At 40.7% G+C, this 26664-nt stretch overlaps 1 protein-coding gene across 4 annotated transcripts in view; it reads left to right on the top strand.

The window, feature by feature from the left end:
• Positions 1 to 4835: 4835 nt before the first annotated feature.
• The window catches only part of AKNAD1 (AKNA domain containing 1), a 37521-nt gene continuing 15692 nt past the window's right edge, over positions 4836 to 26664 (top strand). For 3 of the 4 annotated variants that reach the window (XM_059137468.1, XM_059137469.1, XM_059137467.1), the window contains exons 1-7: positions 4858 to 4948; positions 8122 to 9207; positions 11548 to 11587; positions 12153 to 12301; positions 12398 to 12460; positions 16837 to 16967; positions 23934 to 24090. In XM_059137468.1, the coding sequence (XP_058993451.1) occupies positions 8227 to 9207; positions 11548 to 11587; positions 12153 to 12301; positions 12398 to 12460; positions 16837 to 16967; positions 23934 to 24090 (1521 nt within the window). In that variant the 5' untranslated portion in view covers positions 4858 to 4948; positions 8122 to 8226. Of the gene's footprint in view, positions 4949 to 8121; positions 9208 to 11547; positions 11588 to 12152; positions 12302 to 12397; positions 12461 to 16836; positions 16968 to 23933; positions 24091 to 26664 lie in introns of all 4 variants that reach the window. The other variant, XM_059137470.1, reaches the window with a different exon arrangement.

Here is a 26664-nt window from a genome sequence, read left to right as displayed (position 1 = left end):
TCTTTCACTATGTGACATGTGGTCTTATAGGAGCAGAAGCAAGCTGGCTTTGGAATCAGACTGAGCTGTCCTAGATGCTCCACTAGGCTTGTTTCCTTAGCCTATAGCAGGGAAAGAGTATTTATCAGGGACCAAGGAGAGGATTGATGAGATGAAATATCCAAAGGGCCTAGCACATAGTGCGCCCTCCATAAACCTTGTTTTCTTCACTTTCCACCTAATTCTAGAATCCAAGGGACTGAATCTGCACGGCTAGTGACCCTTTGTGTAATTTTGGCTAAATTGCTTTCTCTCTTTCAATCTGATGAGGTTAAGGGAGATACTTATTAAGTCTCTGAGAGTGTTTAGTTAGAGTTTGTAATGTGGTTGAATACTCTTGGTTAAAAAGTGTTATTTAGTTCATCATCACTAGCCATTGGGGAGATTCAAATTAAAACCAAATTGAGATACTACCTTGCACCAGTTAGAGTGTCCAAAATTAGCAATACAGGAAACAACATGTGTTGGAGAAGATGTGGAGAAAAGGGAACCCTCTTACACTGCTGGTGGGAATGCAAGTTGGTGTAGCGACTTTCGAGAACAGTGTGGAGATTCCTCAAGAAATTAAAAATAGAGATTCCCTATGACCCTGCCATTGCACTACTGGGTATTTACCCCAAAGATACAGATGTCGTGAAAAGAAGGACCATCTGTACCCCGATGTTTATAGCAGCAATGGCCACGGTTGCCAAACTGTGGAAAGAAGAACCAAGATGCCCTTCAACGGATGAATGGATAAGGAAGATGTGGTCCATATACACTATGGAGTATTATGCCTCCATCAGAAAGGATGAATACCCAACTTTTGTAGCAACATGGATGGGACTGGAAGAGATTATGCTGAGTGAATAAGTCAAGCAGAGAGAGTCAATTATCATATGGTTTCGCTTATTTGTGGAGCATAACAAATAGCATGGAGGACATGGGGAGTTAGAGAGGAGAAGGGAGTTGAGGGAAATTGGAAGGGGAGGTGAACCATGAGAGACTATGGACTGTGAAAAACAACCTGAGGGTTTTGAAGGGGCAGGGGGGTGAGAGGTTGGGGGAGCTGGGTGGTGGGTATTAAGTAGGGCATGTATTGCATGGAGCACTGGGTATGGTGCAAAAACAATGAATTCTGTTACGCTGAAAAGAAAAAAAAAAGTGTTATTTAGCTGCAAAGCACTGTTATCTTTTGAGTAGGTAATTATTTCCTGGCCTAAATTGTTTAGCGCTGTCTTGAGTTTCCATTTCTGAGGTGGTGATATTGCTTGAGTGATGAAGAAATACTTCATCTGGGTATTGTGTGCCTTAATTAATGTTTATGAAGCCTCCACAAGCCAATCATAATAGGCTGGGTGCTGAGCATTATTTTCCTTTTGTATGGCTGTCACTTCTAGGATTTTTTTTTTTAAGATTTTATTTATTTATTTGACAGACAGAGATCACAAGTAGGCAGAGAAGCAGGCAGAGAGAGAGAGGAAGGGAAGCAGGGCCCCTGCTGAGGAGAGAGCCCGATGTGGGCTTGATCCCAGAACCCTGAGATCATGACCTGAGCCAAAGGTGACTGGGCCACTGAGCCACCTAGGCACCCTCACTTCTAGGATTTTAATCAAGCAAGCTAAATTGTCCAATAAAAATTGGCATTTCAGCATTATATTAGATGATATTTATATCATAGTCATGTTGGGGGGAGTCTCTGGGCTTTTTATAAAGAAAGGGGTTAAGAAAGTAGTGCTATTATATTTCTACAAGGATATAATTTATATTCTGGCCCATCTTATCTCTGGGCGTTGCCAAACTTAAGCAAGAAAGTTTAGGGAAAGGAAAAATGTTATTTTTTAAAAATTCTTTAAAAACTTCTAACTTCTTTTGATCAACGTTCTTTAAAATTTGTGATTAGAATTATTTTTAGGAAATCAATTGGCAGGAGTTTTCTGTTTCCAAAGTACAGCAAAGGTCTGTGGTTTACAGCATAAATTAGATAATCCAAGATGACTGCCTGGTTGTGTCAACAGGAAAATTAGATAAAGAGACAGCACTCACCCCCAAAAGAACGGGAGCACCAAGCAAAGGCTGCTGGTAAAACACAGGGAAGAAACCTCTCCAAATACTAGTTCACTCACAGTTTCAAAAGCTTTTTGCTTGGATTTTTCAAATAGTTTCAGGACAAATAATTTGGAACAGGTGGTCCTCAGACTCATGCACAGGCCTACATCTCCAAGATGGGCTGTAAATAATACACCCATATGGGTCTCAAGGGAGCACTGGGTTGATTTGTTGTTCTAACACAGGGCCTCTTCTGCCAATCCACAGCAGGAGGAAACCAGACAGCCACGATGAAAGGTATACGGTTACAGCTATAGACACTGCCTTTGTGGACAGCCATATTTCTGAGATAAAGTTAGCTGATAGCATTTCCATATGTAATCAAATGCAGTCATTGCAGAGGGAGCCTGTATCATATTACCTTTGAAAATACTTGAATCTAGAAACACCATACACAGGATACACAATCCATGAATACCTGGTCTCCGGGCATGGCCTAGGACATATTATTCTGAACCATCTCCTATTTGTCTTTGTGGGTAAATAGACATCTGGACCTGGAAATAGAGGGAGAGAATCTGAAAATTAAAGGGTAAAACCAAGTATTTTTGAATGCTCTTAAAAGACCACACACAGTGGGTTAAGCCTCTGCCTTTGGCTCAGGTCATGATCCCAGGGTCCTGAGATTGAGCCCTGTATCGGGCTCTCTGCTCAGCAGGGAGCTTGCTTTCTCCTCTCTTTCTGCCTGCCTCTCTGCCTACTGGTGATCTCTATCTGTCAAATAAATGAATAAAATCTTAAAAAAAAAAAAAAAAAAAGACCACACACACACACACGCACACAGAGAAGCTTAGGTCACATCAGAAGTTCCTTAGTAGTCTTCAAAGTTGATTTCTTGCAATTAAAGGAACATGGAAGAAGTAGGCACACCATGATTTGGATGCTCAGTTTTTGTTCTATTATTTAATTGCAGCCAACTTCCTACTATTGAATAAAAGAAAGATGACTTAGAATGAAAGGATTGCTCCTCTATATCGAAAGGTTCACGGGTTCACTCTATGATGTGCAGAGACCCCCCAAGGTGGAGGTGAGTTTCTATTGCTACTGCTATTGTTTTGCCTCTTTGTGTTGACTGTGGCATGTGTTGGGTGAAGATTTAGAGCAGCATATTGTTCTAGGCCGTTCAATATACTGTTGTGGGGGCACCTGCCTGGCTCAGTCAGTAGAACTTGTGACTCTTGATCTCAGTGTTGTGAGTTTGAACCCCATGTTGGTTGTAGAGATTACTTAAAAATAAAAAAAAAATCTTTTTAAAAAGATTTTGTTTTCTTATTTACTTGAGAGAGGGAGAGAGAGCAGGCAGAGGGGCAGAGGGCAGAGGGGGAGGGAGAGAGAGAATCTCAAGCGACTCTCCACTGAGCCCAGTGTGGGGCTTGATCTCATATCCTCGAGATCATGACCTGAGCCAAAATCAAGAGTCGGACACTTAACCAACTGAATCACCCAGGTGCCCCCCAAATTAAAAAATGTTTTTTTAAAAAAAGATTTTGTTTATTTGAGAGAAAGAGAGAGAGAGGTAGAGAGAGCATGAGTAGGGGGATGTGGGAGAGGGAGAAGTAGACTCTCTGCTGAGCAGGGAGTCCGACTTGGGCTTGAGGCTGAGCCACCCAGGCACCACAATAAAAAAAAAAAAAAATTGGATCATGAACTTATAGCTTCTAACTGTAACCTATTCACATTCTTCCTGACACACATATAAAGGAGGAAGAAGAATTTGGATCCAACAGTCAACTATTTTTATTACACTTCATAGGATTGATCTTAGAAGAGTGGGGTTCAAGACCTGAGTATTAAGTGGTTCATACTTTAGTGAACCACTAAATTGGTTCACTATTTAGTGAATAAATTCTCTAAATTTATTTTAGGGTGTGTAGAAACAATGTCTGCTTTCTCTTCTGCCTCTGGGTCATAGCCTGTCTGGCGGCTAGCAAAGGTCTAAACACAGAATGGAGGGTATTAGGGATGATGTAAGTGACTGTCACAGGCACATGGTCCCACAGTTTTCCACTGAAGATGGAAATAATCCTCCAGTATAGAATGTGATACATTTTATTACCACTAAATGGGCTTATCGAATAGAACAAACATCACCTACTACCCAGAAACAGTGACTCACTGACCCTCTTGAACCTCTAACTACTAAGGAGTTTTGGTTTTCCCTTCTACAGACATTTTTTTTTTTTAAAGATTTTATTTGACAGAGAGGGACACTGGGAGAGAGGAAAAGCAAGCAGGGGAGTGGAAGAGGAGAAGCAGGCTCCCTAATGAGCAGGGAGCCCAATGCAGGGCTCGATCCCAGGACGCTGGGATCATGACCCCAGCCAAAGGCAGACGCTGAATGACTGAGCCACCCAGGCGCCCCTTCTATAAACATTCTTAACTGATTCCATGAGATCCCTAGTCATCCCAACCATGGTTATCTTCTTTTAAACTGGCCAAATTAGTGAGCGTAAGTCAGCATCCCAACACCAAATTCAGATTTTATAAAAAAGTAAACCACACAGGAAACAGATGGCAGCATGGTGAGCACCTGTCGCTTAAGGCCCAGACTGCAGTGTTTTCACAGGTGTGGGTCACCAGGACCTGTGAGCCTCATTTGCTCAGTGTTCAGGGTGATTTGTGAGCTATTGCTGAGCACATAATGGTCAGTACACATAGCAGTCACGGCCCTAAATATGTTCACCTGAGCTCAGTAAATTGGACTGGGCCTATGGAAAGGTTCTGTTGGGTTCTGACCAGAATCTTTTTGGATTCACTGTTGGATTCCAAGATCGAGCTGAGTTTTGACATGAGAAGATGTTCCAGTTCCTTCCAGCTACCTGTAAGAGGCCCTATAATTATAATGCTAAGGATGTAAATTGTCCTTTTACAGACAAAACCCATTGGATATTTTGTACACACACATACACACATACACACACACACACACACACACACACACCCCAATAACGATAATAACAAGAGAAGCTGTTTTCCCACATCTGATGAGAGAGTTTCTCAGACTTCTGGCTTACGTTGGTAGTCTCTCTCTTTCTTTTTCTTAGCAAAAATTAAATATTATCAGTTTAAGTGGATGATCCGGCTAACAAAGGGTCTTTTCTTCCTTAGCAAAAAGGGCTTACAGGTCAACAAAGAGCATCTCAAGAACAAAGAAGGTGTGAGGATGAGTTTGGGGCTGTAACTTGGGCCACTAAAAGTCCTGCAAAACTGGAATGCGTCTTTCTTTTTCTCTTTTCTCTGTAGGCACTTGAAGATATTCTTTTTTCTCTCAGAAAGCAGGCTTTTTATTGAGGTATATTTAACACATAGTATGTGTAATTTAAAAGCGTATACATGTTAATTTGATACATTTATATATTGTAATATGACTGCCCCTTCCAGTGGTAATTAGTACCTCTATCATATTACATAATTATTATTTCTTTCTAGTGGTTGGAATAATTAAGTTCTAGTCTCTTAGCAAGTTTTATGATTATAATTCAATATTGTTGTCTATATTTACTGTGCTGTGCATTAGAGCTCTAGCACCCATTTATTATTCATTGAAAATTTATACCCTTAAACAACATCTGTCCTCTCCACCCCCCCATCCCCTAGTAACCACCATTTTACTCTCTGTATTTAGAAGTTTGACACTTATAGATTCTTTATCTAAGTGATATTGTTCAGTATTTGTCTCTCTGATCGACTTATTTCACTTAGTATAATGTGCTCAAGGTCCATTGGTGTTGTTGCAAATGGAAGGATGTCCTTCTTCCTCATTTTCTTTATTCACTCATTTGCTGATGGGCACTTAGGTTTTTTCCATTTCTTGGCTAGAGTGAATAATGCTGCAATAAACATGGAAGTGCATGTATCTCTTTGGTATTCTCTTTTCATTTTTTTAATGTATAAATTCAGAAGTAGAATTGCTGGATCATATGGTAGATCTATTTTTAATTTTTTTTGAAGAACCCCCCATATTGTTTTCCATAGTGGCTGAACCAATTCACATTCCTACCAGCAGTGTTCCATAGGTTCTCTATTCTGCACATCCTCGCCACCATTTGTTGGTTTCTTCTTGGAGATAGCCGTTCTAATAGGTGTTAGATAGATATCTCATTGTGATTTTTATTTGCATTTCCCTGATGATGAGTGATGTTGAATATCTTTTCATCTACCTGTTGGTCTTTTAGATGTCTTAGACATATTCTATTTAAATTTATTTAGTGATTGTTTTCACTATCAAACAGCATATTCATTTACAGGTCGATTTTTAAAATAGTTAAAAACTCTGATAGAGATCATATCTCAGGTAGGCTATTTCTATCCCCACAAATAGAGTAACCCAGCCTTCCATCTCTGGGCATTCTTCAGTATTTCAACACTGAGACTGTTTTTTTGATTTTTAAACTACCACTTATTGAATGCTCCCTCTATGCCAAACACTATGCCAAGAGCTTTACATGCATTATCACATTCTTCTAGCAATCCTGTGAACTAGGTATTATTCTGAGTTTTCAGAAGAGGACACTAAGGCTCAGAAAAATTCAGTAACTTGCCCGATGGCATATAGCTCATGAGTAGAGAAGCTGGAATTCACATCAAGGGCTCTCAATTCTTGCTTTCCCACCGTGCCTTTGACTTTCCTGAGAAGCATTTTCCCTTATTCTTCCGTTTGGGCTGGAAGAGCCTACAATTCGTTCATGAAGATACACCTCACTTTACAATGAATATTAGGCACTAAATAATGTAAAATAATTCTGCAGTATTTCTTCTTCTTCTCCTATTCTTTCCGTCCCCTCTTCTTCTTCTTCCTCTTCCCCTCCTTTCCTTCTCCTTTCCCCAATTCTCTCCCCTCTCACTTTAAACAAAATATGTTTGCTTTGAGTTCTCTCACATTGACACATATCTACAAATTAAGATTTTGAACGATGTTCTGTAGACCTCTTTACCACATTTAGTTTGTACTCCTTTTCCTTGGCTCATTTTTTGGTCAAACATATAATTTTAGATTTTCAGGTTATCTAAGAAACCACCAGTTCACAAACTCATAAAAAATTAGAGGGAGAGACAGCTTCAGAGATCCACTCATCCAAACCTGTCATTATATGGGCAAGGGAGGCAGCCGGTGGTGGGAGGCCCCCTAATTGACTCGGAACCTCAGTTACTCCACCTAAAACTGGAAGAAATCTTACTGCTTCTAAGGAGTTGTTCCAAAAGTTCGCAAATCGAGAGGCTATATCTAAATGGGTGTTTTCAATTTTGTTTGAGAAGAAAGAAAGACTGATACCAAATGGCAGATGGTTTTGCTCTGACCATATTCAAGAGTATCCCTAAGATACACTGCTACCACCAGGCTGTGGCAACAAGTCAGGACTGCTCAGAGCAAGGTAGCCTCCCTGACTCACTTCTGCCTGGGTTTTAATCAGAAAAGGGATGCTTGGTGGCAGACTGGCCTCCAGGTGTTCAAAAGGACTTTTTGTTCCTTGGTCATATTTCTATTAGTACTTCTCTGCCTTTCTTTAGCATACAAGAGAAAATCAGAAGGGAGCCAGAATGTCTGGAGGGACAGAAGAAAAAGCCCCAGCACAGAGAAGGCTGGTGGCTGTGTTTGAGCTGAGCCAGCTTTCAGGAACATACAATGTGGAGGCCTGTCAGAGATGTGTAGACAAGTGACAGCCCTGGCATTTTAGCATGGCAATTCTTCACTTGCAGCCTATTTTGGGAGAATAAATTCCAAACAGCATTTCCAAGGAGAGATTGATAAATATTTGGTCATTAACTAGAGACCAAATTCTCCCTCAAATTTTAATGAATAAAAAAATGTAAAGCCTCCTCCCAACTTTTTTTTTTTTCTTTATTCCTTGTTTATATACCACTTGGCTGAGCATTTTGCCTTATGTTTGTTAAATGAAAAGCATCTGTTTTGTTCTGGCATCAATAGCAATATAAACATAGTTTCATACATTATTCCAATATATTTAACAATGAGGTTCTTCTCATTTTGCACAGAATAGGACACGCAATGAAGACAATCAATGAAAACCAGAAGATCTACTGTTATAATTAAGAACCTCAAGAATAGGCAAGGGAAAAAGAAGGCCAGGCCGCACATACATGGACAAAGCCCATTTCTCAGAAGATACAACTTCTAAGAAACAGAAAGATTTGCCTTATGATAGGGATTTCTCCCAAATTAAGATATACAAGGATTACAATTTTACCTCAAAAAATGATGTCCTTGATGTTTCAAATCAAATTCTTCTAACAGTAGATGACCTTCAAGAAAAGGCTACATATAAAGAGACTTGCAGTCATGCAGACATGGCCATGACTCTGGGTAAAATGACTAAAACTGTTATCAACAAAAGCTATGATAAAAAGAAACAATCCACCACAAATCTTGATATTCGAGCTAATGAAAGAGTCCCTTCAAAGTCAAACATTTCTCATATTTTACTCCTTCATCTTTCCAATGAGGAATTATTAAAAGGTCAAGACATTAATTGTGAAACTCTCCCAGAGATTTCTAATGCCGACAGTTCTGATGAAGTTCTTATTAAAAATATTATTTTGCACCATGTTAAGAATTCTTGGCCAAAAGAACAAACCCCAGAACTCACAGACCAACTGAGCCCCCAAAAGGGTGGTGAACACAGCAAAATGCCTTGTTGTTCTCTAACTGTGAGAGAAGAATATGCCTCTGATTTAGAGGCTGCTGGAGAGAGCAGCCATCAAGAAACTTCACATTTTCTAACTAAAATCAAGAGTCCACATGATAAACCAAAAAGTTGCCAAGGGCAGCCACTCCAGAAACTGCAGACTGGCAAAGCAGTTTCAGGCAGTGGGTTCAAACATGGCCCTGGTCTGGCTCATTACCAGTTATCTGATTTCCCTAAGGTTGTTCCCAAAGGGAAAATCCCTAAAAATAAAACAATTAATAAACCACTTACAACAGATAAACAAGCCAACTTTTCTCCTAAATTGAGAGATAAGTCAGCTATTGTGCAAGATATTTTAGAAAGCATGTCTAGGTCAAACTGTATTGAAAGACATGGGCAGAAAAGGAAAACTGCTGAACCTTCACAACAGATAGAGGTAAGTGAAAGTGGTCTGCAGGAAATGCAAGATCAGGGCCATTGCTCACCCGTATCAGTGTGGGTCTTTGTGAGGAACATGGAACTGACCTGTCAGAAGCTCAGCGGGTGTCTTTCTGAGAAGAATCAGGGGCTAGAAGAACACCACCACCTCATAGAATAAACTCCAAATTCTTTGATCTGGAATTTGAGTTTCCCCATTTTTAGTGGGGGCTCCATCCTATCCTTATAAACTTTGCTCTCATCCCCCAGGAGTCATGGGGGGCTTGCTGGTCCCCAAACTCTCTGGCCCACATGCTCGTTCCCTCAGAACTCCTGCCCTAAATGGAACATCCCATCTCTGTTTATCAAAGACTGTTGCTTTTTCATGGCCTCCTTCAGTTCCCCATTGGCCGTGGGACTTTCGGACCCTGCTTCCCACCCAGTCACTCCTTCACATCCTCGGATGTTTAGGTTTCTGTCAGAGCATTTATGTCAGCCTGCTTTGGGTCATGATAATTCGGAAATATCCGTTTCTTCTACTAGACTTGAGTACTCTGGAGGGCAACAACCTTGTCTTCATCTTTCTATTGCCTGATTCTCCCAAGGGTCTGGCCTTCTGCCTTCCATATATCACAGCTTTGGTTATTAATGCTAAATCAAATCATATTTAGATCTTTAATAACATTCCAGGCTTCCTATATTGGCAACAATTTAGTAGCAATTTTTTTAATGCTTACATTGGGATTTTCTTTCTTTATTTTTTTAAGTAATCTCTACACCCAACCTGGGGCTTGAACTCACCACCCCAGGATCAAGAGTCTTATGCTCTACTGACTGAGCCAGCCAGATGCCCCCAAAGACAGAATTTTATTAATGTTTAATTATACTATTTCCCCTTTCCTCTTCTTCCCATCCCCTATCCAACTTCTCAACACATTGAGGCTTGGGACCTAATTGATTACTTAAGGTTCAGTAGTTAGGTAAATTCACATCAATGATCAAAGTAAACATTTTAGTTCTCTGGCACTTTACCAGGACAGTACGATCTTTCCCTTAAACTTTGTATGAAGGGTACTCTGGACTGAACACTTTCTGCCTGTTTCCATTTTCACCCCTTCATGCTTCAGCTTCCTTCTTTTCATCTGAACACTCTCGGGAACTTGAGCAGAACTCCCCCTGCTCCCTCCTCCGCCCCACACCTGAAGTCAGCAACCCGCCTGGCCTTGACTGTTGTGCTTCTCTGTGTCTGACATTGGCAAATCTCAGGGGTTCTCATTTGGCTTGCAGGAAAACACCCCTGGGGGAAGGGGGCACAGTCCTCAGTGCCCTGAGGTTAGTAGGAACAGAATGGCTATTAGGCTCACCTCTCTCTGGTCAGTGGCAGTCTAAAGTCAGGTGTCTGATTTTCTCTAGTCCTGTCGATTAAGGCGGGAGAATAGACTATCCATCATACAACTGAGATATTCGTCATAACCAAAGTCTAGTTTGACCACCGCCATTGAACGCTTGGGGACGGGCATGTTTCTGAGCTTTATGTGTTGAGAACAGTGGGAAGACCCTCAAGGTGAGTCACCCTGAAATTTAAGCTCCTGTCCTGTTAGTCTGTGGTGAGTAATCACTATCTTGACTCACATTTTGGAACTTAACACGTATGATTTTATATTATTCTCTAGAGTGTGTCTACTGTGTGCATAGTTTTAGTGAGAGCACAAGCTACAGCGCTGGTGAGAAGACCAATGATGGCCCCTGCCCTCATGGAGCTTATGGTCCAGTTTTGGGAGAAATGTTTCAGTATTCCCTGTAATAGTATCGAACATGGTAGTAGTATCAGCTGATATGTCATGAATGCTTAACCACATGCCAGATCTTATGGTAATACCTAACATTTCATCTGCATAACAACCCTAGGAGGTAGGTTCTATTTCTATCCTTATCTTATTGCTGAGGAATTTGAGGTTCACAGTGATGAAGTAATTGTCTTGAGTCACCCAGCAGATAAGTGTCAGAGTGGAATTCAACCTTGGCATCAGAGACGCATGTCTTGACACAACTCTGGGCTGTCTCCATGATGACCACAACATTTTGGATCTTTTTGAATAATGGTATTAACAATAAATAATGTTTTCTTTTCTTTTTTTTTTTTTTTAAGATTTTATGTATTTATTTGACAGAGACAGTGAGAGAGGGATATAAGCAAGGAGCGTGGGAGAGGGAGAAGCAGGCTTCCCTCTGAGCAGGGAGCCCAATATGGGGTTCGATCCCAGACGCTGGGATCATGATCTGAGCTAAAGGCAGACACTGAATGACTGAGCCACCTAGGCATCCCTAAATAATGTTTTCTTATACTCTAATTGTACAGATGGAGCCCACAATACATATTCACCAAGAACATCTCACAGGTACTAATATTTGATTTGATTTTTAATTTTTTTTAGAGAGAGAGAGAGAGGATAATGAGGAGATGGGGAGGGGCAGAGGGAGAGGGACAGGGACAGGGACAATCTTATGCAGGCTCCACACCCAGCCTGGACCCTGATGTGGGGCTGGATTTCATGACCCTGAGACCATGACCTGAGCAGAAATCAAGAGTTGGATGCTTAACCGACTGAGCCACTCAGGCATCCCAGGTACAAACATTTTTAAACCTTTATGATTTAGATATACATTTTTTAAAAAGATTTTATTTATTTATTTGACAGACAGAGATCACGAGTAGGCAGAGAGGCAGGCAGAGAGAGAGAGAGGAGGAAGCGGGACTCGATCCCAGGACCCTGAGATCATGACCTGAGCCGAAGGCAGCGGCTTAACCCACTGAGCCACCCAGGCGCCCCTAGATATACATTTTGAAACCTCTTTTTAAATAACAAATGGTGATGGTTGCCACAGACTTCTGTTTTTAGTACTTAGTAAGTCTGTAGTCAAGTTGAGATGAATGGAAGCCAAAACTTATTCTTTCTTATACAGGAATAGAATCTGAGATGAGTCTCTTTAAGGTGTCATCAATCACTCAGAAAGACCTTTCCCCAAGCTCTTCTTACATATTTCAGAAGATAACCCAAGGGAAACAGATGTGCCAGAAGTTAAAAGAACAGACTGATCAACTGAAGACTAAAGTAATATTTTTAAAGCTTACTATGATGGATAGAAGTGACCAAATTCAGATGTAAGATATCATGCCATTAATGAAATATTGCATTTTTTCCCTGCAGGTACAAGAGTTTTCCCAAAGCATAGTGCAGGACTCTCCCTATCTTTTGCAAGACAAGAGTCTGGTAATAAATTTTATCCAGTTTTAAACATCTCTGTTAGGGAATTTGACATGGGTAAATACAAATGATTTTATAGCACCATGTTTCCCCTACATTGGTGGGAGTGGAAATGTTCTGGTGAAAAACTCTGCTGAAGATAAAGGACAGTGACCTCCAGAGGCCTGGCCTTGTGTCTTACATATATTTTGCCCTTAATTATTAATGATGAGTCGAATTGCATTAAGATCTTTAATAACATATTTCAAGCTTAATATATTTGGTAACTAATAGGAAATGTTGTTAGCATTTAATTTACCCTATTTCCACTTTCCCCATCTTCCCATCCCCCCACCCTGCCTCCCAGTAGACTGAGGCTGAGGATCTCATTGGTTATTTGAGGCTTGGGGGCTTTGTGTTACAGGGGCTAAAAGAGCTTCGAATTCTATTTCTGTATGCATTTAGCCCTCTCTCATTGTCAAGGGAATCTATTACCTATGGCTGCTATTCCTTAGCAGTCACCCCACCATAAATCTGAGACCATGATAGGCTTAAGAGAGTAACATGTGAGTTATTATAAAGGGCAAGCCCATCCAGAGTTGTTAGGTTCTGGAGGATACAGGTTATAAAATTTCCCAGTATCTGACAACTCAATATATAAAAACTTTGAAAACTTGAAACTGATCTTAAAGCTATGCTTTTCAGATCAAAGTCCGTGACTGTCACATCCTTGCTTGTTGCATTTAATCAAATCATTGATTTGTATTGTAACCACACAGCCTTGTTCATCAGTGCCAGGGTTGTGGGACATGGGGGTGGAGCACAGCAATGGGGCAAAAAGCTGAGATTGCTAGAGCCAGAAATGTGCAGAGTCAAAGTTACTGTTCAGGCCATTAGGTCAACAACAGGTGATCAGAACTCCTGAAGTGAAGGACCACAAAGCTCAGAATAGGCTGTGCAGTAGAAACCAGACAGCATAGACAAAACCCAGGAAGACCCAAATGTTAAGAGACACAGTGCAACAGTGCATTACTCATTTGTTTTTCATATTAATTAAATAACTCATTCACTCACTCATTCATTCAACAAACACTTACTGTGTATTTCCTATGTCCCAGACTCTGTACCAGGCACTAGGGATCTGGAGATGAAGAAACTGTTTCAAGGGGCTTACAGTCTCCTAGAAACAACAGGTTGATAAACAGAGAAGCAACATGAAGCTTGAGAACTGTTACATAGGGTGCTGAGGGCAACTAGAAGAGGCTCACCCTTGCCAATTGGAGAGCACTTGGGAAGGCTCCCAGGAAGGGACCAACCTCTGAGCTTGACACTTTAGGATGCATATGTATGAGATTGCAAAGTAGGGGCAAGAGGCCGTTCCAAGCAAAGGAACCAGCTGCGCAATGGCACAGGAGCAGAGAGTGCTGACAGTTTGAGGAGCTGTATGGCACTGTAATTGACCAGGTGGAGCTCTGGGTTCATGTGCTGAAGAGGAAACTAGAGAGGGTGTTAAGGACTTCATTACGAAAGACCTTTAACCCTTGCTAAGGAGCTTAGATTTTACCTTGAGGTTGAGTGATGGGGGGACTGAAAGCCAACAAATGGCAAGCACCCAGGGGGCAAGTCTGTAGCCAGGAAGCCATACTCCAAGCAACAAATTAGGAGGCCCTGAACCAAAACTGGCAATGAGGATGGAGAGGGGAACACATCTAAGAGTTTAACCAAGTGGTGGCTGATTAAGAGGGGTAAATAAAGGAAGGGAGGAGGCTTGGATGAATTTCAGATTTCTAGTTGGGCAACCAAGGTGAGGACTAAAAATAGAAGATCCAGTTCCTAGTGGGTGTGGGAGGTGAGCAGGAAGCAAGGCACCAAGTTCATTTTGAGGTCTTTACAGGACATCCAATTGGAGAGATCTAATAGGCAATTAGACCAATGGTACTGGGCCTCCAAGGCCTCAGTGTTTGGGAAGAAATGTAAATTTGGGTATAGCTGTTGGCTGAAGCTATGAAATTGCCCAGGCAACATATAAAGTAAGCCATAAAGAAGTCCAAGGAAAGAATCAGCAAACAGGGACAGGTAAAAGAAGAGGGAGTCAAAGCCCTAGACATCAGGGCTAAAACTAACCTCAGGGGGAAAAAAAGATCTAAAAATGAAAAGGGGTGCCTGGGTGGCTCAGTTGTTAAGCATCTGCCTTCAGCTCCCTTCCCTGGGTTCTGGGATGGAGTTCCGTGTCAAGCTCCCTGCTCAGTGGGGAGTCTGCTTCTCCCTCTCCCACTCCCCCTGCTTGTGCTCCCTCTCTCTGTCAAATTAAAAAATAAAACCAACCTCAGCATGAGTGGCGCGACAGAATTGAAAGCACTTGGATTGTTGGAGCATTCTAGTTCTAAGTACTAGTTGTAAGATCTCAGACGTGCAGTGTGTCTTCCCATTTCAGAGCTGCTATGAGAATTAAAGGAGGTACATTTATGGCTAGACAACCGTGCTCTGCCTTCGTCTGTGACACAATACAATTTAAATCCCAAGATCTTAAATTATAGCTTGTGATTGTCTTTCTCTCTTTTCCCTTTCCTTTGAATGCCTAATTCCTTCTCATGGTTTTCACTGCCCTTACCATCTACCAATTCCTAAGTTACAGGTCCTAACTTCTTATCTCCAGCGCCAAATGTTTGTGCTTATCTTCACTTGGCTCTCCCGCTCTTGCTGAAAATTCTACTTGTCCAACATCGACAGCTTCATTCAAATCTGTCAGCCTTTTCAGATTCCTCATTTTAAGTCAGGGGTTTTGCATTTTTTCTGCCTCCCAAGCTCGGAACCTGAGCATTATCTGTGAGATCTGCAGTACCCATTAGGGTCCTGGCAGGGACCTTGACAGTTTACTCCAGTGGAACAACTGAGGAGAATTTAATAAGGCAGCATTTTACAATGGTGTGGGCAAGGGGAAACCAATAAGGGACAGAAAGCATCTCATAGAAGGAACAGCAGATCTGGGGGCCTCGGGAGAACAGTTATAGCAGTAGGAGTAGCTGGAACAAGCAGGAGGACATCAGGGATAAAAAGACCCCTAAGTCATCCGTCTTCATTTCTCTCTTCTCCTTTTGCCTTGCATTGGCTGGAACCAGTGCCGGGACAAGGGAGCTCGTTGATGTAGCCCACTGAAGGTGAACCTCCTGGTTGGGGCACAGAGAAAAATGGAGGATGAGTCTGGGCAGAGGACATGTAAAACATCTACTACACCTGCCATTTTGTATGCCCTTTGACCAGCATAAACTTGTTTATTCATTTTTAATAATCAGAATTAATCCTGGTGGTGATGATCCTGGCACTCAGCATTAACTCATGTAATTTTCACAATATGAGGTAAGGGCTATTATTATCTCAGATGAGAAAACTGAAGTTTAGAGTTCAAGTTGACTAAAATAATACAATTATTAGGTAACGAGACTGAAATTGAACCCCAGGGTATCTGATCCTGTAACCCAACTGTGCTACGTGCAACATCTCTCCAGTCATCCTTTCCTTTCCGCGTTCACGAATGCTGCCTGGTCAGGCTCTCCTGAGCATTCTTTAAGCCTGACTTAGATCTCACTTCTCCCGAGTCAAGGCAAAACCCTTGAATCCAGTCTCTTTTTCCAACTAGAATAAACCCCCTGAGACCAGGGCGTGTTGTGCCTGATAGAATTGTGTATCCCTCGTACTTTTGGCCCAGGGCCCCACACAGACAGTTCTCAGGGAATGTTTAGCTACTGGGGCCACAGGGCCAAGGCCTGCACACTTCAAGACCAGACCTTAATCTGCACGGTTTAAGTATTCATCTGCACGGGGCTGCGTGTGTGGGCGTCTCGAAGACCCATTTGAAGCTCTAGCTAAACTTCCTGACGTTCCTTCCGCATCTCACTGTCCAAGGGCCATAGAGTCAAACTCGGGTCCTCTAACATTAGTTGCTTTTAAGATGTGTGTGGCTTTGGACATACTTCCTAGAGCTCAATTTCCTCCCATATACATCTGAGATAACAACATCTATTTGGCAACATTTACAACACGGATGTGTGGCTTAAGTAAGACAATGCATGGGAAAGTGCTCTGTAAGCTACAAATCATTCTGCAAAAGCACATGATTACTGCTATCCTATTATGGATGTTTAGAGCTTCCTGGGTAGGCTCTGGGAGAGAAATCAGGTCAGTGTACTGAAAAAACTGTGTACCAGGAGGGTGTTGTAAACACAGAGATGACTCTGGGTTGTCTGTATTTTAGATGTCAGACTCTGAAACAAAAAAATTGCCAGGAGAAGGATGGTGGCTTTGTTTTGAAACTAGCGTAGAGTATACCCTCCTTGTATCTGGGGGGAAACCAACTCCATGCAGAGGCTTCCATGTGTGTGATTCCAGTGACTTTGCTGCTACAGGTCCTGGAGAAACTGCAGGGACATCTTGAACTGCTGGAGCAGGAGTTTCTGGACAACAAGGAGAAGCATCTGACTTTGAAGCAAGTTCACAGGCATGAATCCCCAGCTGTCGGTGACTTTGATCCAGAAAGGTCAGGCTTAAACTGTGTGAGGTGGAGGGGGCAGAGGCGACCTCCTTCAGGTGGGATTCTGATGTGGCTGCCGGCCGAGAGCTTGCACAGCCCCCCTAGGGTCCGCAAAAACTCTGCCACCGGTGAACAGGTGTTAGTTACCCCATGCAACAAGCAGTGTGGAATTCCCGGTACATATGAAGTCCTGGGCAGGGCATCGGCGCAGATGGAGTCCTCGAAATGAACAGTTGTCTCCTGGAGGAGAGATTTTTATGCTACCGTTTAGTCCTTTGTTGGATGTCAGAATTGGTTCTAAGACTCAGAACAACACGAGAAAACCTTAGATAGGTTCACATGTTAACGCAAGGGGGCCTTTTCTCCAAGCTCCCCGTGTCCTGCCCTTCGCCCCACTCCTGCCCCTGTTTCCCTCGTCTGATTCTTCTGTCTCTTTCTCCCCCTTTTCTTTCCCATCCACAGACAACTCCAGCAGGGTAGGGGGCCCAAGAGGACCATTGTTAGGCTGTTGGGGCCGAGGGTCCCACCAATCCCCATAAAGGGAAAATGTTAAAGCTTAAAGGTCAAGATGACTCCTGAGTTAGTTCACATGAGAAACTTGGAAGCAAGCTCATTGAAGTTTCCAACTGGCCATTTTTTATGGCCCTGTGCGCCTCTTTCTCCAATCCAAATAATTTTAAGATGTGTTCCAGGACTCCAGCCTAGGATTGTTTCCATTTAATTTCCTGGTATGAATTAAAAGAATCCATTTAGGAGATTTAATCTTTTTAAGTTCCACTCTCTGTATTCATAGCATTTTTTCACATGGAATCATTCTTGAGGCCAGATTACTTTAATGGTTTCTATTCTGGCACTAGTGTCCTAAGGTAATATTTTTCCCCAAAGCACAATTTTACTTTTTCAAAATGAATGAAATCTCTGTCTACTGGTATTTCACTACTGAGTAATTAGACAGCAGGGATGAGGTTTTAATATTGATTTTTCCTCCCAAAGGCTTATTTTGTTTTCTGGGAAAAGAAAGATCTCTACATACTTTCACTATTTATTTAAAAACTAACAGAGTAAGGATATTTATTTTCCAAGGACTCCCACTTGTCTGGGCAGTCATTTTAAAGTCAGGCCTCTGTGCACAACGAGACCAAAGTTATGCAATGCTGTATTTATATCCTAGTTATGCCCACGGTGTTCTGGACCCAGTATACATCAAAAGAGCTTCAACTGCAATTATATCCCAGATACAGGAAAAGCTTTCAATACTGGGGCAAGGGAAGGACCCAGTCTCTCTCAAAACTGAGTTAAAACCGGCTCAGAGCAAGCAAGGCTGCTTGGCTTAACACTGGTCCTCTTGTCTCGCATGGGCCTAATGTGGCAATGGGCAGAACCCCATGGAATTGTCCAAAACCTTCTAAGTGTTGAATCCAAAGGCCATGATAGATAACTTTTTGCAGGGGAAAGAATTCTGCTGATTCATTGACTAATTACTTGTTTAAATCCACAATGTGCTCTTATTAAGACCTTCTTATTATTGCCTTTAGAAGGTAATATGCAGGGGGCACTTGTGTGGCTTAGTCATTAGGCATCTGCCTTTGGCTCAGATCGTGGTAAGAGGGTCCTGGGATTGAGCTCCACATCGGGCTCCCTGTTCCAGGGGGGAGCCTGCTTCTCCCTCTCCCACTCCCCCTGCTTGTGTTACCTCTCTTGCTGTCTCTTTCTCTTGTTCAAAGAAATAAATAAAATCTTTAAAAAAAAGTAATATGCATAAATAGTTGTTTTATTTCATGCAGCTTGTTTGCCAGATAATGGTTTCACACACTAACACTGAAAGCCAAGGAGTCAAGGGGTGGGGCTCTGTCTCCACCGATCCCTTCTCTCTGATACCGTCAGCATACAATCTTGTCTTCTGCTTTATGGAACAGATCACAGATTCCCTCAAAAACGTTTTTTCTGGGGCACCTGGCTGACTCAATCAGAAGAGCAGGCAACTCTTGATCTCAGGGTTGTTAATTCAAGTCCCACAATGGGAGTAGAGATTACTAAAAAATAAATAAACTTAAAAAAAAAAAGTCTTTTCCCCATCCCCAGATCTTCGTGTTTTCACCTCCTCTCTCTTCCTTTGCTCGCTTCCAACCCACCTGGCCATGGTCCTTGAGCCCACTTCTTCCCACTACCTTCAGGCCTTGCGCTACCATTTCAGTTCCTTCCAGTTTCCAACTTCTCCTTGTCCCCTGCTAGCTCTTGTCTGCCTGCTGGATTAGAGCATATTTTCCTATATTTTACTTAAGTATCGATACGGTTTTCCACGCTTAGATCTTTGTACCACCGCTAACTGAGTAGAGCAGCCTTTCTCACTGGATGAAAAAGCCACTTTTATCCCATAAAAAAACCCTCCACGAGTAGATGGGACTGGTTCTGTTCCATCCCATTGAGCTATGTTTCTATTTCCACACTAACCACATACTTTTAAATTACTGTAGTCTAGTGTACATTTGAAATATTTCTTAAGTTTTGTTAGCTGTTCTTGTACTTTCTTCTTACTCAGAAACTTTATAATCAGCTCACCAAACTTCCTTAATGAAATTCCACTAGAATTTTGTTCAGGATTGTGTTGAATTTACAGATTAGCTAGAGTTGAAATCTTTGCAATGAGTTTTTCCATCCAGGAACATGTTTTCTTCGTGTAGATTTCATGCGTGTTTTGTTAGACTTATTCCTAGCTATTTTGTAGGTTTTCTGGGCATTAGTAATAGATGTTTCCATAATTGATATATAGGAAATAAAGAAAAATCACATATTTAACTTGTGCTGGGCTACCTTACACAGGTTTGCTTTTAGTATTTGATTAACCATTGATTATCCATTGATTATCTTAGGTGTGGCAGTCATAGCCTTTGAAAATAATGATGGGTTCTCCCCGCTCCCATTCCCTGCTAAATATTTATACTTTATCTTTTCTTCCCACCAATTCTTAACATCACGTTTCTTTTTATCGATTTATTTGCTAGGTTTTCCAAAACAATGATAAATAATACTAGCAAAAGCAGGCATTCTTGTCACGTTCTAAAGAGTAAGGGAATTTTTTTCCAAGTATGATGCTTGCTGTAATTTCAAGTAGATAAGCTTTATCAAGAAAGTTTTCTTCTACTCCTAAGTTTACTAGGATTAGATTTTTTTTTTAATTTAGGAAAACGTTTAACCAAATGGGATTTAGGAATCTATTTAATTTATTCCCTAAACCTATTAATAAAGATTAGTCTATAATTAATTAATATTAACGTATTAATCAACATCCTAATGTTCAACTTTAGAATGATTTGGGAAATTTTCCCTTTTCATATTCCAAAAGGGTTCAAGTCTTTCTTGACCTCATTCATAATCCCACTTGGATTTGGTGCCTTTTGTAGGGGTAGGTTTTTGATAATCCTTTCTATTTTCCTCTGGTTAGTTTTTTCAGATTTTCTACTTCTCTTTTAGTAGATTTTAATAATTTATGCTTTCCTAGAGACTTGTCCATTTCATCTAGATTCTAAACTGTTGGTATAAAGTCGTTCAATCCCATTTGATTAAAAATTTTTCTTCTGTTATCTTTCCTTTCTCATTTTTAATGTTTTTCAGTCACTTTCTACTGGTTTATTTTATAGAGATTTTCAAAGAAAATTTTTTATTTTATTGATCAAATTCTTTTCAGTTCCATTTATTTCTCCTTTTGGGGGTTTTATATTGTGTTTTTTTCCTATCTTCCTGTTTTGAATATTTAGTTTATTGATTTTGAACTTTCCCCCTAGTAAATGCATTTTAAGCTATAAATTTTCCTCCAAGTACTGTACTAGCTACATTACACTGGTTTTACATGTTGTTTGCTCACTTCTTATTTGCTTGTAGAGCACCCCTCATCTCTATTTTTGTTTCCTAGTAACCCAACAGTTATTAGGATGAGTGTTTTGTTGCTGTTTTTGTTGCTGTATTTTGTTATTAATTTCCAGTGATCAAAGAATGTGGACGGTATAATTTAAGATTATCTTTAGTCTCACAGGAAAATGAAGAGTAAGGTACAGAGATTTCCCATATACCTCTGCTTGCACACACACAGCCTCTCTCCCATTATCAACATCCCCCACCAGAGCCATACATTTGTTAAAACTGATGAACCTACACAGCTAAATCGTAGTTGTTCAAACCCATAGTTTGCACTGGGGCTTACTGTTGGTGATATATATTCTCTGGTGTTGGACAAATGTATGATACCTTGTATCCATCTTTATGGAATCACAGAGAATTTTCATTGCCCTGAAAATCCTGTGTACTCTATCTTCTTATCCCTCCCCCAGCCCCTGGCAATCACTGATCTTTTTACTGTTCCTATAGTTTTGCCTTCTCCAGAATGTCACATAGTTGGAATCATGCAATATGTAGACTTTTCAGATTGGGCTTCCTCCACTCAGTAATATGTGTATAATGTTCCCCCATGTCTTTTCATGACTTGATAACTCATTTTTTTTAGGGATGAATAATATTACATTGTCTAGATGTGCCACAGCTTATTTATCCATTCACCTACTGAAGGACATCTTGGTTGCAACCAAATTTTGAAAAGTATGAGTACAGCTGCTATAAACATCTGTATGCAAGTTTTTGTGCTGACATAAATTTTCAGCTCCTTTGGGTAAATACCAAGGAGTGTGATTGATGGATCGTATGGTAAAAATATGTTTAGTTTTGAAAGAAACTGTCAAACTGTCTTCCAAAGTAGCTCTACCACTTTGAATTCCCACCAAGAATGAATGGGAATTCCTATTGCTCTACATCCTTGCCAGCATTGGGTGTTCTTAGCATTCCATAGTTTGGCCATTCCACTAATGTCTAGTGGTATCTCATCATTGTTTAAATTTACATTTTCCTGGTGATGAATGATGTGGAGCATCTTCTCATAGCCTTATTTCCTTTTAGTATATTTTCTTTGGTGAAGTGTCTGTTAATGTCTGTAGCACATTTTAAAATTGGGCTGGTTGTTTTCTTATTGTTGTGTTTTAAGGGTTCTTTGTATATTTTGGATAATGGTCCTTTATCAGTCCTTTGTCAATATTTTCTCTTAGTCTGTGGCTTTTCTTCTCATTTTCTTGGCAGAACAGAAGTTTTAATTTAATGAACTCTAGCTCATCAGTTATTTCTTTCATGAATGGTGTTTTTGGTTTTCTATCTCAAAAGTCATCACCATACCCAAGATTATCTAGGTATTCTACTCTGTTATCTTCTAGGAGTTTTACACTTTTGCATTTTACATTAGGTCTGTGATCCATTTTGAGTTAATTTTTATAAAGTGTATAAGGTATGTGTCTAGATTAATTTTTTTTTTTGCCTGTGGATATCCAATTGTTAAAAAGACTAACTTTGCTGCATTGTATTGCCATGTTCTTTTGTCAAATATCAGGTGAGTATGTGGGTGTATTTTTGGGTGTTCTCTATTCTGTTCCACTGATCTATTTGTGTAGTCTTTCACCAGTACCCCCCTGCCTTGATTAGTGTAGCTTTATAATGGGTCTCAAAGTTGGGTAGTGTATGGGGTGCCTGGGTGGCTCAGCGGATGAAAGCCTCTGCCTTTGGCTCAGATCATGATCCCAGAGTCCTGGGATCGCGAGCCCCGCATCTGGCTTTCTGCTCAGCAGGGAGCCTGCTTCCCTTCCTCTCTCTGCCTACTTGGGATTTCTCTGTCAAATAAATAAGTAAAAATCTTAAAAAAAAAAAAAAAAAGTTGGATAGCATCAATCCTCCAACTTTGTTTTTGTCCTTCAATATTTTGTTGACTATTCTGAGTCTTTTGTCTCTTTTTACAAACTTTGGAATCGCTTTGTCAGTATCCACAAAAGATCAAGCTGGAATTTTGATAGGGGTTGTACTGAATCTATATATCAAGTTGTGAAGAACTGATATCTTGACAATACTGAGTCTTCCTATTCACAAACATAGAATATCTCTCCATTTATTTAGTTCTCTGATTTCATTCATCAGAGTTTTATAGTTTTCCTTATATAGGTCTTGTAAATATACCTAAGTATTTCTTTTTTTTTGGATCTTAATGTAAATAGTATTGTGTCTTAAATTTTAAATTTCACTTGTTCATTGATGGTATACAGCTCAGTGATTCACCTTCCTATATTAATCTTGTATCCTGCAACCTCAGTATAATTGCTTATTAGTTCTAGTTTTTCTGCTAATTCTTTAGGATTTTCATCTGTGAACAAAGACACTTTTATTTCTTCCTTTCCAATATATGTACCTTATATTTTCTTATCTTATTTCATTAGGTAGGACTTCCAGCACAATGTTGAAAAAGAGGGTTGGAGGGACATCCTTGCCTTTTTCCTGATCTTAGTGAGAAAGCAGTGGTACAATTTTTAATGTTTTGAAATTTGTTGAGATTTTGCTTTGTGGATTAATATGAGGTAAATTAGATTTTGAAGAAACTGGGTTCTTTTTGGGAAAAAGCAATATTTATATTTATGTACACATTTACACGTACACATTTGTTTATACATGCATACATGTATGTACATATGCCTACAGATCAAGCTTGTTAATCAAATGATTCAGATATTTCATGTCCTTCCTCTTTTCATTTGATATAAATCATTATTTCTATAGAATCATAGCTCTTAGAACTATAAGGGACGTCAAAATAATTAGATCCAGAGAGCAGATTCTTGTTCTCCCCATGTTATAGCTGAGACCCTGGAGGCACAGTAAGATGAAGTGATTTTCCCAAGGATACACAGCTAATGAATAACAAAATGAGGACTAGAGCCCAGGCCTTTGGAGTGAGGCTATAAACAGGATGCATGTCAGGGCGGGTGTCCATTATCCTTCCTGTCTGAAGCCAAACCACATTAATGATATAGATCAATGCTATATTCGTGAACTGTTGTTACTAATTAGAATGTTGACTGCATACCCAGTAAGATGCCTGTTTATGTTTATTAGAGAAGTGGAAGGTGAAATCTTCAAGTTGGAGCTGCTACTTGAAGATGTTAAAGAGAAAATTAATAAGGGCAAATGTACTTCAGCCGTCTCTTTTCCCGTGAGCTCTCCAATCATCCCGGATGACTTGGCATCCACATCCTCTCCACCCTCAAATGAGGTAATGCAGCAACCTACAGCCTAATTTCATGCCAGGAAAAATGTTTTTTATGCACTTATAGAATCCTAAATCATGAAATCATGAATTCTATTTTAATATTTCATGAAAATTTAACTTTCCAAGGTCCCATGAATCATATTATTTAAAGTGGAACCAGCTTTTAAAAATTAGAAGCTATTGTAAGTGTTGGCTTTTTAAATATCTTATTAGTTTAAAATGTCACAATGCAGTTTAAACTGAGGAACCACTGAAAAGCTATTTCTTCTGGATGAAGAGCAACATTTTTGTGGATTGTGCCTGGAAGAAATAATTTTTCTTCTTAATAGTCTTATATTCCCTTTTCTACATAAAAAATAACACACTCAGTGGGAAGAACTATTTCCCATGGGTCCACTTCTGCATTTTCCTTCTCTCAAGTTAAATTCTTTGGGATTGTCTACATATGCAAGATTAGGAATTCAAAGCAATCACCACTGTCTTTCTACACTTTTTGTTTTTGTAGCCTCAACTATCAGAAACATTTCAGACTAAATTAAAATTCTGAGAAACTGAATCATCTGGATAATTGCCATAAAGTGACTCTTTTGTTTCATACAGTACTTGAAATCACAACCTGTGGCTGATTCTCAAAATCTAAATAGGTTTTTGTCACGGTTAAGAACAAGATATTGAAGCTTACATAAATGCTAGCCCTGCCAAAGGAGTATGTTTGCCCCTTCAAAACACTTAACCTTCCCAGCAAAATTTCATTCAAGGCTAAGCTTCTGATTTGGGCCATTTATGTAACTTTGACACACAGTCCCCCACCCTGGGCAGAACTCTTTGCTTGGACCTCTGTGTTCCCACAGCACTGTGTCTCACTTTTCCCTGTGCCTTTGTACCTATCTTTGTGTTTCAGACATCTGACTGAATGCCTGGTATAGCGTGAATGCTCAGTATAGTAACCTCTGAGCTCTTGTGGATTTAACAGTTCCAACACTTCCCAGCTGTGAACAGGAATTGGCTTCCCAGTGGTATGAGGGAGCCCAGGGAGTGAGCCTAGCCTTCCTTCCAGCAGTTTCCTCAGATCTGGGTTTGCTTTTCTTTACTGGGTCTCAAGTTTACCAGCAACTATTGCGAAATAATGAGAGCTCTAGAATTTTGTCCTAAGTATCCCTGAAAAAAGAGTCTATTGTGAGGATCATTCATTCATTCAACAAACACTTATTGCCAAATGCTAGGCACTTTTCTAGGTATTAGGGTATAACATAAACAAAGCCGACAAACCACCTGCCCTCAAGATACTTACATATCTCTAAGGGATACATACAATGAACAAATAAAATCAATGTGTAATGACAGAATGTTAGACGTGCAATGTACTTAATGTGACACATTCCTATGACTCTGGAGCTGAACTGCCTGGATCTGAATACCAACTCCGTCACTCATCAGCTTTGTGGCCTTGGGCAAGTTATGTAACCTCTTTGTGCCTCAGTTTCCTTCTCTCTAAAATAAAGATAATAATACCAGCCTAAGCTTCCAAATCCTCTTCTGCAAAAAGTCTTTGTAAACTGTGAAGCTCTGAACCAACAGAATTACTATTACTTACTTCTCACTGTAATTTTGTCATATCATTTCAGACCTACGGATTTTTAATCCCGGCACTTCCAATTAATTTGTAATGAAATAATTCTAAATGGGGTCCCCAGACCAAGAGCATTGACATCATCTGGCAGCTTGTCAGAAATTGTTACGATGTTGTTGCGGTGTGAAGTGAGTTAATATAGGTAAAGCGCTTGAAGCGGGGCCTGGCTCGTAGGAGGCACACTAGCTGGGTGTTAGCTTTTGTGACTATTCAGTAATGGCATATGACATCCTCACTGTGGGAGGGCCCAGTCGAGCAGGGAAACAAGGTCAGGGAAGGTAAGATTTAAATTGAGTTGTTGGGAGAGCTGAGAAGGAGGCAGGTTGGTGGAGGGTTGGGGACAGGGACTCTAGGCAGGATGTGACCATGCCTTAGGGGTGCAGTGGGGATGCTGAACTGATGTGGGTCCCTCCCCGTGGAACTGCAATTCTAAAGGCAGTCCCTCTGTGCGGTGCCACGGATTCCTAAGGGACATGGGGGTGTCCTTTGGGGCCACGACAGGCCCCTTCCTTCACAGCTATTGCTCCTGAGGGAGGGCCTGACCAGTTGTGAGAGGAGAAAGGGAGAGTGGCCACAAGATGTCCCCACCACATGCTACCTCAGGTTGCTCCCTCCCATGGTCCCAGGAATGCTGCCATTAAGTTCCCAGTGACTCTTAGCCAAAGAATCCCCTAAAGTGGGCCTCCCATGGAGCTCAAGAATGGATTCTAAGTTCAAACTGCCTAAAAAAAAAAAACAAAAAAAAAAAACCCAAAAGAGCAAACAAAAACACCAAAGTCCCCAAAACAATGCTAACACAGACTAAGCAGATCAAATGGCCATGAGGTGGTCCTCTGATCCCAGGGGCACATCCAGCAGCTCAGACCTGCTAGGTTGCATTCACTCTGTTGGATCTCTGACTGAAGCCAGTGCTGCCGAGTGTGGCTCTAAAACAGGCTTCATTGGGA

This window comes from Mustela lutreola, chromosome 10 (assembly GCF_030435805.1).
Source record: "Mustela lutreola isolate mMusLut2 chromosome 10, mMusLut2.pri, whole genome shotgun sequence".
Classification (NCBI taxonomy): domain Eukaryota; kingdom Metazoa; phylum Chordata; class Mammalia; order Carnivora; family Mustelidae; genus Mustela; species Mustela lutreola.
Note: the sequence above shows the minus strand (reverse complement) of the source record. Positions and strands in the feature narration are given on the sequence as shown.